The sequence below is a fragment of the Cebidichthys violaceus genome, unplaced genomic scaffold (genome assembly GCF_023349555.1).
Source record: "Cebidichthys violaceus isolate CVI_PGR_0920_01 unplaced genomic scaffold, fCebVio1.0.p SCAF_15, whole genome shotgun sequence".
NCBI classification, from domain to species: Eukaryota; Metazoa; Chordata; class Actinopteri; order Perciformes; family Stichaeidae; genus Cebidichthys; species Cebidichthys violaceus.
In genome coordinates, this window is record NW_027176318.1 from 2,992,751 (window position 1) to 3,005,080 (window position 12,330).

General features: G+C 43.9%; 1 protein-coding gene across 3 annotated transcripts in view; it reads left to right on the forward strand.

Annotated features, from left to right (window-relative positions):
• rsu1 (Ras suppressor protein 1) overlaps nt 1-12,330 on the forward strand; it is a 34,989-nt gene that overhangs the window by 7,490 nt on the left and 15,169 nt on the right. For 2 of the 3 annotated variants that reach the window (XM_068709615.1, XM_068709614.1), the window contains exons 4-8: nt 276-396; nt 1,801-1,919; nt 4,158-4,240; nt 6,505-6,619; nt 7,393-7,525. In XM_068709615.1, the coding sequence (XP_068565716.1) occupies nt 276-396; nt 1,801-1,919; nt 4,158-4,240; nt 6,505-6,619; nt 7,393-7,525 (571 nt within the window). Of the gene's footprint in view, nt 1-275; nt 397-1,800; nt 1,920-4,157; nt 4,241-6,504; nt 6,620-7,392; nt 7,527-12,330 lie in introns of those variants that run through there. The other variant, XM_068709616.1, reaches the window with a different exon arrangement.

A 12,330-nucleotide genomic window follows, 5' to 3' on the forward strand; every position in this document is an offset into this window, starting at 1 on the left:
AGTACATAACTTATGTACTTAGTTGCATTCCACCACAACCAGAGCACAGGTTGTGAATACGTTCTTCTTAGACCTCTTAATGTTGAGCATTGCCCTGCTCAAGGGTCTGAGGTCCGCCCACCAGTCTCACACGAAGAGCTGCTCCTCAGGAACTGTGGATGAGTGCTGCTCACACTCTGTTTGAAAAGCTGTGAACATCTTTGAGAGGTGCGTGTGTGTGTGTGTGTGTGTGTGTGTTATGCTTGTCATTTCACTCCTCTGCGTGTGTTTTCCAGCTGTGCCTGCTAACATTTCTGAGCTGAAGAACCTGGAGGTTCTGAACATGTTCAACAACCAGATTGAAGAGCTGCCTACTCAGATCAGCAGTCTGCAGAAGCTGAAACACCTCAACCTCGGGTATGTCCCTCTACACACACACACACACACACACACACACACACACACACACACACACACACACACACACACACACACACACACACACACACACACACAGTAAGTTGCCTCTTGTTTATTTGCTGCTGCCCTGAGGCCAGGCTTGTCTATTGTCTAATCATCCTCCTGTTTCCTTCATAACCACACACACCCACACACACACACACACACACACACACACACACACACACACACACACACACACACACACACACACACACACACACACACTAGATTGTCATGTCCATGTCTGCAGTCTCTCCACAGTGGAAAAAACAAATCGCCCCCTCAGGCTGTCCAGCTCACATTTGGTTACAGGGTTCTTCTGGACCTCGGAGGCTCTCTGCTGGATTCTGTTCATGAGGCTGTGTGACAGAGACGGAGGTCACGCTGCAGGGTTAATCCCACGTCAGTGTGATACCTAATGCTCAGCTCGAGCACACTTCATTTCCCTCTGCATTCTTGTATCCTCAGCAGAAGTACTACTCACACATGCATAGGTGTACAAACACCCATGTGCTAATCCAACGTTAGAAAGCGTGTTTGTGTCTCGTGTACGACAAATTGTGGCTGGAGGTTCAGTTCCTCACCTGTGCGTGTTGAGATGCGAGTGTAAGCTCACACAAGCAGGGTGTCGGTGACGTGAGGATTAGAGGGGGGGGGGGGTATGCATTGATCCACAGACAAACATCATCTGGGTAGTGTAAGCCTCAAACTGCTATTCAGGCCCTGCACTCACTTTTCATCGTCTGTTTATTTTTCCTGTTGGCCGTGTGTGTGTGTGTGTGTGTGTGTGTGTGTGTGTTTATTAGTGGACATGCAACCTTGTAAGTGCTTAATCTCATTTGTCAAACACACATAACGGAATTGGAATAGAATAGTCGTCCCCATGACCTGTCGATTGCTTGCGCACACCAGCCTGCTTAAAGTCAGCTGGTGTGTCTTACGTCGTGTTGTCAAACACACATCCTGTCTGTCTGTCCAGGCCTCTAAACGGCCTACTCGCTCGCTCACTGTGTGGGTGATGGTGAGTCTGCAAGCACCATCGGCGGCTGCGCGGGTGCACGTTTGAGGTGATTTCTGTAATTGATAATAGTAGACCAGGGGCCCGCCTCCTTTTTGCCAAAATGTGTGTATTCTGTTTGTAAAAGTGGAAATGTACTCCTCATCTATCTGTGGTAAGTGGTGAGGTCTGATAGCTACGTAGTGTGTGTGTGTGTGTGTGTGTGTGTGTGTGTGTGTGTGTGTGTGTGTGTGTGTGTGTGTGTGTGTGTGTGTGTGTGTGTGCGCCTTGAAGTGCCTTTCATACAGTGGTGGTTTGTGTGTGTAATGTACGTTTTGGTTTGTGTGTGTTTGTGAGGACAGTATGAACCGTCTGAGCGGCTTGCCCAGAGGATTTGGTTCATTGCCAGCTCTGGAAGTGCTGGACCTCACCTACAACAACCTGAACCACAACTCCCTGCCTGGGAACTTCTTCTACCTCAGTGAGTGCAGACACACACACACACACACACACACACACACACACACACACACACACACACACACACACACACTGTATGGCATTGTGTCCGACGATAAAACGATATTCGTCACACATCCTCAGTGCCATATAATAGCTGACGTTAAGTAGAAATCAAGTTAGTACCACAAGACTTCACGTTCATTTTCTATACGCTGTGAATCTATCATATGCGAGTGTTTTCAGCAGCAGCACCTCTACTGTACACATCAGTCTGTAAGTGTGACTCATGGTGTTTTGTTGATCCAGCCCTAACTGTAGGATCAGCATCAGCTGGTTCAGGTGTGCTACAACAGAGGGAAGTGGGAAAACTGGAAGGTTATAGATTTTTATTATTAATAATTATAGTAGTTGCAGTAGCATGTGCGAGCTCCTTTTTGTAAATTAAGTACTGCATTGTTCTTCATAACTTTTTATTTGTGAATAAATATAATTAACCAACCATTATTTCAAAGTTTAGTTCTTCTTTTTTTTCTTTCCAAAGGGGAGGACGCCCAAACCCCAACGGCTACACAGCACCTAAGCTCTTTAAAGACCACACACACACACACACACACACACACACACACACACACACACACACACACACACACACACACACACACACACACACACACACACTCTCACTCACTCACTCACTCACTCACTCACTCACTCTCACTCACTCACTCACTCACTCACTCACTCACTCACTCACTCACTCACTCACTCACTCACTCACACACACACACACACACTACTCTGTAACTATTTGTCCTTCACCCCATGAAAAACCCAACTCCCAGTCAGCAATCTCTCATTATGTCCTCAACATTTCAGTGTATCGATCTCACTCAGATGGACCCTGGCCTCCAGGAGTATTTCATTGTTGTTTTAGTTAGCGTCACCAGATTTACAGTATATAGTGATACTGTGTAGTACTTTGGCTTTTGAGTAGTGACACATTGAAATGTTGATATCATGTTATTAATACACATTTGATAATACGGTGTCGGTAATCCAGTGCCTCTTGAATCTGTCTAATTCATTTGCCAAAAAAAGAGACAAAATGCATAAATTAATTTGAGATGAATTGGACTGATAGCATTATTGTTATTTTCTTATTTCATAGAGGATGGATAGATTTTGCGACAGTATTGTTTTTGCAAAAATCTTTTGGCCACAATAACAACAACACTGTGACAGCCCCAGTTTGACGGCGTATGAATAGAATTGACTGAACTTGACTTTAAAGGAGAAGTGAAACAACTTCACTACCGCAGTAGTACTGCTGCCTTGGCAACTCCCTGTAAGACCTCCCATTTCATACGTATCAAACAAACGTTGAATTAGTGAGTTTCAGAGAGGCTGGTGGCCATTGGACTGACATTAGAGAGGCGTCGATCTTCTTCTTTGAACTCTCGGCAATAAATATATTTGCCAATCAGTCAAACTCTTCTTTTAACATCAATAAACATTACCGGAGATTGTCCTAATATGTATTCTAGTGCAACTTGTGACTTGCTTACTGTATGATTTAAGCTCTGGGGTTTTGGTCAACACAACGAGAATGAACGGACTCTCCCTACACTTCTCATCATATTGTTTTGTGCAACTGTCTGTGAGGTACACCAGCAGCAATACACACCATCAGGGCTTCTTAACAACGACAACAAACAGTATGTAAGGAAAGAACAAACCTTCAAGTGTGCGTATTCATGTTCTCATGAGTCTAACTTTGAACGTGTTTTTTCGCCATTTGCTTTGAGCGAAGTAGTGCTCAAGAGGATGTTTTGAATGGTGCCCTAACTCTAATGATCTGGGTCCCTTTGTGAGACACAGCGGGCTGATGGTGAATGGTGAAGGGGTCACAGTGCTGGGAGCCAGGCCTCAAGCTGCATTAGTCATGTACAGTGTAGCATTGATTTCACATTAAAAGATGAAAAGGACTCTGTAGCAGAAACGGAGATCTGGCTCCATGTTGTTACAGTTACATGAGAAAAACCCAGTGAAATCATTTTCATTTGTATTTTTTCCACTGCATGTTGACAAGGCTGTTTGCTGTGTCTGTTGACAAGCAGAGGGTCTGTATGATGAATCAGGCTTCCCTGGTGGTACTGATCACATCCCAGTCTGGTTTCACACACACACACACACACACACACACACACACACACACACACACACACTTAACACTGATGCTTGTTTTGTTTTTTTGCAGCCACTCTTCGTGGTCTCTATCTGAGTGACAACGACTTCGAGGCCCTGCCTGCTGACATCGGGAAGCTGACCAAGCTTCAGATAGTAAGTTCATGTCAGTGCAACTGATAGAAATGAGCCAAGTCAGATGGCAATCCAGTGCCTGCATGAGTTCCCAGCGAAGGTCTCTCATTTACAGTACAAACAGCAATGGAAAGACATTTAGCGAATTCATCAATTCATTTAGATTGAATTCATTTTGTACCAAAATCAACAAATTATCCTCGGAGAGCTTTACAATCTGTTCAGCGTACACCTACTGTATGAGGCCCACTTAGGCACTGGGGCAACAAAATATAATGTACAGTTGTGGTCAAAAGTTTACATACACTTGTAAAGAACATAATGTCATGGCTCTCTTGAGTTTCCAGTTATTTCTACAACTCAGATTTTTCTCTGATAGAGTGATTGGAACAGATACTTCTTTGTCACAAAAGACATTCATGAAGTTTGGTTCTTTCATGACTTTATTATGGGTTAACAGAAAAAGTGACAATATCTGCTGGGTCAAAAATATACATACAGCAACATGAATTAGCAATTTTGGTGACTTAGAAAGTTGTGTCAATGAAATGAGCTTCATAGCATGGCCTCTTAACTTCTTGTGAGTGATTATGAGTGACTACAGCTGGTGACTTCTCTGAGGCCATTTAAATAGGGCTCATTGGATACAAACGCCCACAAATGCTACAATGGGAAAGTCAAAGGAGCTCAGCATGGATCTGAAAAAGCGAATCATTGACTTGAACAAGTCAGGAAAGTCACTTGGAGCCATTTCAAAGCAGCTGCAGGTCCCAAGAGCAACAGTGCAAACAATTGTTTGTAAGTATAAAGTGCATGGCACTGTTTTGTCACTGCCACGATCAGGAAGAAAACGCAAGCTATCACCTGCTGCTGAGAGAAAATTGGTCAGGAGGGTGAAGAGTCAACTGAGAACCACCAAAAAGCAGATCTGCCAAGAATTAGAAGCTGCTGGAACACAGGTGTCAGTGTCCACAGTCAAGCGTGTTTTGCATCTCCATGGACTGAGAGGCTGCCGTGCAAGAAGGAACCCTTGCTCCAAAAGCAGCACCTTAAGGCTCGACTGAAGTTTGCTGCTGATCACGTGGACAAAGATAAGACCTTCTGGAGGAAAGTTCTGTGGTCAGACGAAACAAAAATCGAGCTGTTTGGCCACAATGCCCAGCAATATGTTTGGAAGAGAAAAGGTGAGGCCTTTAACCCCAAGAACACCATGCCTACCGTCAAGCACGGTGGTGGTAGTATTATGCTGTGGGGCTGTTTTGCTGCCAATGGAACTGGTGCTTTACAGAGAGTAAATGGGATAATGAAGAAGGAGGATTACCTTCAAATTCTTCAAGATAACCTAAAATCATCAGCCCGAAGGTTGGGTCTTGGGCGCAGTTGGGTGTTCCAACAGGACAATGACCCCAAACACACATCAAAAGTGGTAATGGAATGGCTAAATCAGGCTAGAATTAGGGTTTTAGAATGGCCTTCCCAAAGTCCTGACTTAAATCCCATTGAGAACATGTGGACAATGCTGAAGAAACAAGTCCATGTCAGAAAGCCATCAAATTTAACTGAACTGCACCAATTCTGTCAGGAGTGGTCAAAGATTCAACGAGAAGCTTGCCAGAAGCTTGTGGATGGCTACCAAAAGCGCCTAATTGAAGTGAAAATGGCCAAGGGACATGTAACCAAATATTAGCACTGCTGTATGTATATTTTTGACCCAGCAGATTTGATCACTTTTTCTGTTAACCCATAATAAAGTCATGAAAGAACCAAACTTCATGAATGTTTTTTGTGACAAAGAAGTATCTGTTCCAATCACTCTATCAGAGAAAAATCAGAGTTGTAGAAATAACTGGAAACTCAAGAGAGCCATGACATTATGTTCTTTACAAGTGTATGTAAACTTTTGACCACAACTGTATATCATTTCTAGTAATGAAATAATGAAAGAGAACCTCCATAACAGGATAGTTTGGTTATTATATCTGGTATCGATAACAGTTGCTGAATATTTTATGTCCCTTACTATAAATTCATGCAAAAACGTCCACATGCTTTGCAGAAACCTACGAATATTCTTGTCCTGGTGACTGTGCTGTGTTTTTTTTTCTTCTTCTTTTGTACACACAGTTGTAGTGACTCTACACTGAGTTTTATGCATCTGGTCCATGTGGGCACACCAAGGTTGAGAGACCGCTCCAGTGCACTGAGCATTGCACCTGGAGTACAAACTACAGCTGGTGTTAAATGAGTGTGCTCTGTTTCTCTTCCGTTTCTTTCCTAACGTCCAGTTGAGTCTGAGGGATAATGATCTCATCTCGTTGCCGAAGGAGATTGGGGATTTGGCTCAACTCAAAGAGCTTCACATCCAGGGCAACCGACTGACTGTCCTCCCCCCTGAGCTAGGTACTGACCACACACACACACACACACACACACACACACACACACACACACACACACACACACACACACACACACACACACACACACACCCCCTTGAAGGAGTCCAGTCAAAAGCCCAAACAGCGACCTGGTATCTAATAAAGGTAGGGTAACACTCTGGCTGCTGCTTTTACAGCAGTCTCTACAAACCAGAGGCTACAGCCTGTGCATGTTCAAAGTTATGAACACTTATAATGCTCAAAGATCCATATGCCACATGCTCATATTTGCCACATGTACAGTGAAATGTGGAGGTGACTCTAGAGAATGTGCTGGAACGATAATGAGCTATACAATAAGGAATAGAATAAAAGTAGAAATGAGGTAATCGTTCAATGATGTCTACTGACTCATTAGCCTCGTCACCGACTAAGTGAGCGTGCACCTGCTAGACAGAAATGTGAGGAGAACCATTGGATCCGGTATCATTTTATGAATGAGCAAACATTTCAACTTTCCTCATTTATTTTCTTTCTAAAAGAGCTCGAGTTACTCATGCTCGTATCCAGAAGATCAGCATTCCACAGCCTGTACCATCAGGATACCACAGGGTAGCAGAAGTGTTCCCCTCTTAACCACCGTTGAGGTGCTTAATCGGACCGCTCAGTGGAGCCGCTCAGTGGAGCCGCTCAGTGGCCAGCACATCTTCAGGTGTGGCTGTGTGTAACTGTCAATGTGAACAGGCCAGTTGTGCACATGTGAACAGGTTCTCCTGTGTGTTTGTGTGTCTGCAGGTAACCTGGATCTGACTGGTCCTAAACAGGTGTTTAAAGCAGAGAACAATCCCTGGGTCACTCCCATCGCAGACCAGTTCCAGCTGGGCGTCTCCCATGTTTTTGAGTACGTTCGCTCGGAGACCTATAAGTAGTAAGTACTAACACGAACGCACCCTCCACACTGAACGCAAACACCGGACTCCTTCTGTACAGCGCAGTCTGTTCTTTGGATGAACTTTACCTCGATCATTAAACAGAATATTTCACAATGTGTTAAAAAGTTAAGCATAAGGTAAACATATTTCCCACATGTCAGCATCTCAATCCCTAATCTACTGTATGTCTGTTGCATTACTGATATATACATCATGATAGGTCGTCACTGTGTTTGCAAACTGCACTGGGTCAGGACAGGCCCTGCTGATCCCATTTCACTAAAAACATCAAAACAAAAGGGTTTTTTCAGCAGTTCAAACTTCAATCCAATGTTCGCAGTGATCGAGGTACTGAAAAGAATGACACAGCAGCAGAGACTTGTCTCATTATGTCAGGGTTTGTGCTCAGCTCTGGGTTGGACTGCTGCCTTTTATACATGCTTTATTGTGAATGTGTCCATGCTCTATAAGACGGGCCCTCTGTCAATGAGTAGCAGCTAACCGGGCACTCCGCTCATTCTGCCAAGCGTGGACCTTCTTTTCTCTTAAAACCGATTGTTGGGTACTGATGGAGATGATTTCTCACTTTGGAATCAACCAACGTCATTACTGCAATACACAGAGAGAGGACTACTGCTGGGCAAAACTATCCATAACTGTCTATATCTTCTCATCGCTCCACTTCCAGATTGACGTTTGACATAACACATTATACTGCTGCTTTACAGTTAAAGGTTTCCACCAGCGACCATTCTAAAGAGCGGTCAAAAGATTTGAAACAATGCCCAGTGTTCAACCCTGAAAACATCTCGAAAGACAGTGGAGATCTTGGGGATCTGTGTTTTGAGGTGGAATGTGTGTGATGTGCAATGTCTGATGTCACGAGCACAGAAAATGGAAGTCTAAGCAGTCTCTCTAGTGAAGAAGAGCGTGCTGGAGGTTGCACTGTGAAGCAGAAGGCTGCTATTAAATCTTTGTTCCAGGCAGAAGATGCTGCAAATCCTCTTGTGTGAATGCTCCAGGCTGCTGCTCTGAGGCATGCTGTGGAACTGATCCCTGTACTGTGTGTGTGTGTGTGTGTGTGTGTGTGTGTGTGTGTGTGTGTGTGTGTGTGTGTGTGTGTGTGTGTGTGTGTGTGTGTGTGTGTGTGTGTGTGTGTGTGTGTGTGTGTGTGTGTGAGCGAGACAATAACACCATCTCAACCGTGTTCAATTCCATACTGTGTTTGCATACTTGTATGAGAAATGTGTGGCTGTGAGTTTTTTTTCTATCTTTTGAGTACATCTTTCCATACACTGCTGTTGAATCAACATGAGTTATTCAGACACAGTTGTTAATATACTGTATGTATACAGCATCTGACTGATCTCCATTCACCAACATGTCTGTGGGATGTCCCTCCATTAACATACATGCTGACATCACAGATGTTTGTGTGGTGGAGTGAGACCTCTGCTCGCAGGAGGCCGCGGACCTCTCGCTCTTTCTCTGTTGTTTGAGCAACGAAGTCACGCTAAGAAAAATCAGCTGGATCCGGCTTACAATGTAAAAGTATTTAATAATTCACAAATGCTAAAAAAACAATTACAAACTGAATTACTCTGTCGACAGTAAGGAATCGCGAAACCGAGTTCAAACACTCTCCCCCCCTAACCGGCCAACAAACGCCAGTTTACAGTAAAGAAGATCGCCAAGAACTGAATAGCGTCTCTTCGAACAATGGTTTTATACCCAAAAGTCAGTAGTTTACATTCAAAATCTAGTAACAACTTCAGTGACTGGCTAAGATTCAATTGTCTCCTCCTGGCCTCAGACAATGCTCTCCATTGGTCCATATGATGATCCTGGTAATGTCCGTTGGTCTACCTCCTCGTAAAAGCTTCGTCCATCCGACCCCCGCTTGACCACCGTCCTGTCTCCCGCGGTGCCGATTCACCTCCGACCCATCACATCTCCATATATGGTCATGAAAAACTCTGAAACTCTCGCCCTTCCTCTCCTTGCCCTCTCTCTACTCTAAACAGTCAACTACTATACTTCTAGTCTAATACATTCAATTGATTAACATTGTGTGGTTTAACACTTTTGTAAGTAATATATGCTACACTTATATTATCCTTTACAAGTGAATATACTGTAAACCTATTATACATTACATAAGTGAATATTTTGTGAACATATGATATTTTATACTTTCTTTAGGTGTGCTTTAAATCATACTAATGTACTCTAAACTTAAATTCCTCACATTTGCCACACATACATACATTCATTGCTTTTGTACTGTGGGACTTGGTCAACCTCGTCATCTTTTTAAAGATAATAACTGTTCATAATTTGAACAGCATGACTATGATTTGATGAATTGTGTACAGTTGGACGTTTTTCCCCTGCTGGTGGCATTAGAAGAAAATGCTATTAATGTCTGCAGATATCACTCTTCTGACCAAAAGTACCGAAACATGGCATTTGTTAGGTATATAGGTGTTTGACCACTGGAATCCAATGGGCCAGCCAGATGAATTCCCATTTTCATTTTGAAATGAAAGCCTGTACATGCTGTTTAGTCACCTGCGTCTGTCAGGGTGGATGATGGAGAGCTGAGCTACTCTGTTTTATGGACCGCTATCTGTCTTTGCGATCAATCACTGTCAACATTTAAGTCGGCATGCATAAAGCAACACATGCATAATGTATCCATCACTCTCATCGATGCACTTTCAAAGCAGCACTACCTCCACCAAACCTTTTGTCTCTGATGTCCTCTTCAAAAGAGCTGAAGTGAGAGTTGCCCCGATGGCATGGTGGCTAGTGACGAACCGGGGATCTTTGTCGCGTGTCAGTGCCGTTGTCAGCATTGGGCTTTCAGGTCTTTGGCCGGGAATGTTTTTTGTCTAGCCCCAAATCTTTCTGACTTGTGTGTGTGTGTGTTTGAATGTAGAAAGTGAAGCGCAGTGTGAAGCTGCTTCCCCTCGGCTGTCGGGGCTCATGTCGCACCGGCGACCTTACTCCCCCTAGATTTGACCAAACTGTCATTTGTTTGATATTTTGGTCAATGGTCATCGGATGCAGGCCATTTTTTGCTCACAGAAATAGATTGGTCAGATGGCCACTTTTCGACAGACTTTGAACTCTGCGCCGCTGCTTCTTGAATACGTCTTTGACAACGGCTGATGTCTGGGTCAGCAGTGAAGCAGGTGTGAGAATGAAAGGATCAGTAGGGTCAGTTGACTCGGGCACTAGTACTCGTATTATGTACTTCCGTGTTCTGGGAGAAACCTTTTCATATCTTTTCCATCAACATCGGTGGGAATTCCCAGCTCTGTGGAGGCTCCAATGAGCTTAGTCCCTCTATCAGAACGTCCTTGTATCCCCAGAAACCTTCTGATGCATTTCTAAAGCTAGAGGAGGCCAAGGACTCAGCTTGTCCTCCTCTAGTGCGGTGTGCAGACACAGACATTTGTCGGGCAGCAGTTGGACATTTTCTGTATTTCCCTGTTGAAACTGAGAGGAGGAGAGCTAACGATAGCAGCATCGCTAAAGGCTAAATAAGTTATATTTGCTCCCTTTTTCATTTAGTTCCGAACCATGGTTTTTATGATCTGTTGCACCTCTAGTTGAGACTTAAATCTATGTGGCACTTTCCATCTGCATCCACAGTGTTACATTACATTACAGTCATTTAGCAGACGCTTTTATCCAAAGCGACTTACAATTCAGTTCTATCTACACACTGTAGACGCAGCTACGGGAGCAATTAAGTGTCTTGCTCAAGGACACATTGACATGAGACTAGCAGAGCAGGAGCTGGGAATCGAACCACCAACCCTCTGATTGAAAGGTGACCCTGCTCTCCACTTAGCCACGGTCACCCCTGATGTGTTCATATTTGCCAGCGCAGCCATTGTCCTCTCTAAAGCGTCTTCGGAGGCACACAGTTCGGTTACCTTGGCTGCAGATGATGACACGTCAGTTTGTGGCCTAGAGAGACTTAGGCTACATAACTCCTGATGAGAGCTGACCCAGGACTTCACCTTCTCTACGTTCAGTGGAACATCAGTCAGAAGAGTCTGCAGTGAGTTCTCTGAGAAGGACTTTAGTAAGTAAAGAGAACTTCTTGTCAGATAAATGTTTTTCTCTCACCCTGAACACGATAAGTGGGTCTGATTTCAGGTCCCAGTGTAACCCCAGGCTGCGCTGCACTAGTGAATTATCAGCAGCAAGGTCCAGGTCCTTTTAGGTTTGTGGTGTGATCTTCACTGGAGAAGGCCTCCATGACCCTCTTTACTGTGGCTGCTGCTAGTTCACTGGCTGATGAGTGAGATGGGGTTTACATTGATCCAGAGTTCAGAGCTCAGAGGAAGAGCGGGTCATCTTCCAATCGGAAGACCTGCGGTTCAATCCCTGGCTCCTACCGTCGATGTTCATGTGTCCTCAGGCAAGACTTAACGCTAAGGTTAACACCTTAAGGCTGACACGAGGTTTGAAGTTACCTTCTGTACTGAATACACCTGGAGTCGCCTTAAACTGAGAAAAAAAACATACATTGCTATTAGAAATAATAAACATTCAGGCCATTAATATAGAAATTTGACACGCTATCCAAAATGTTAGCGAGCTCTTCCATTTGAAACGCTTGTGCGAAATAAAATGTTGGCATTTAGTCTGCATATACTCTTCAATCACAGAAATATTCTTTGCAAATGAATGTACAAATAATGCCTTTAAAGACTAACTTTAAGATTAACACAGGTTAACACAATGGTACAATAGAATGTGTTGGAAAACAGACTAGCTCAGC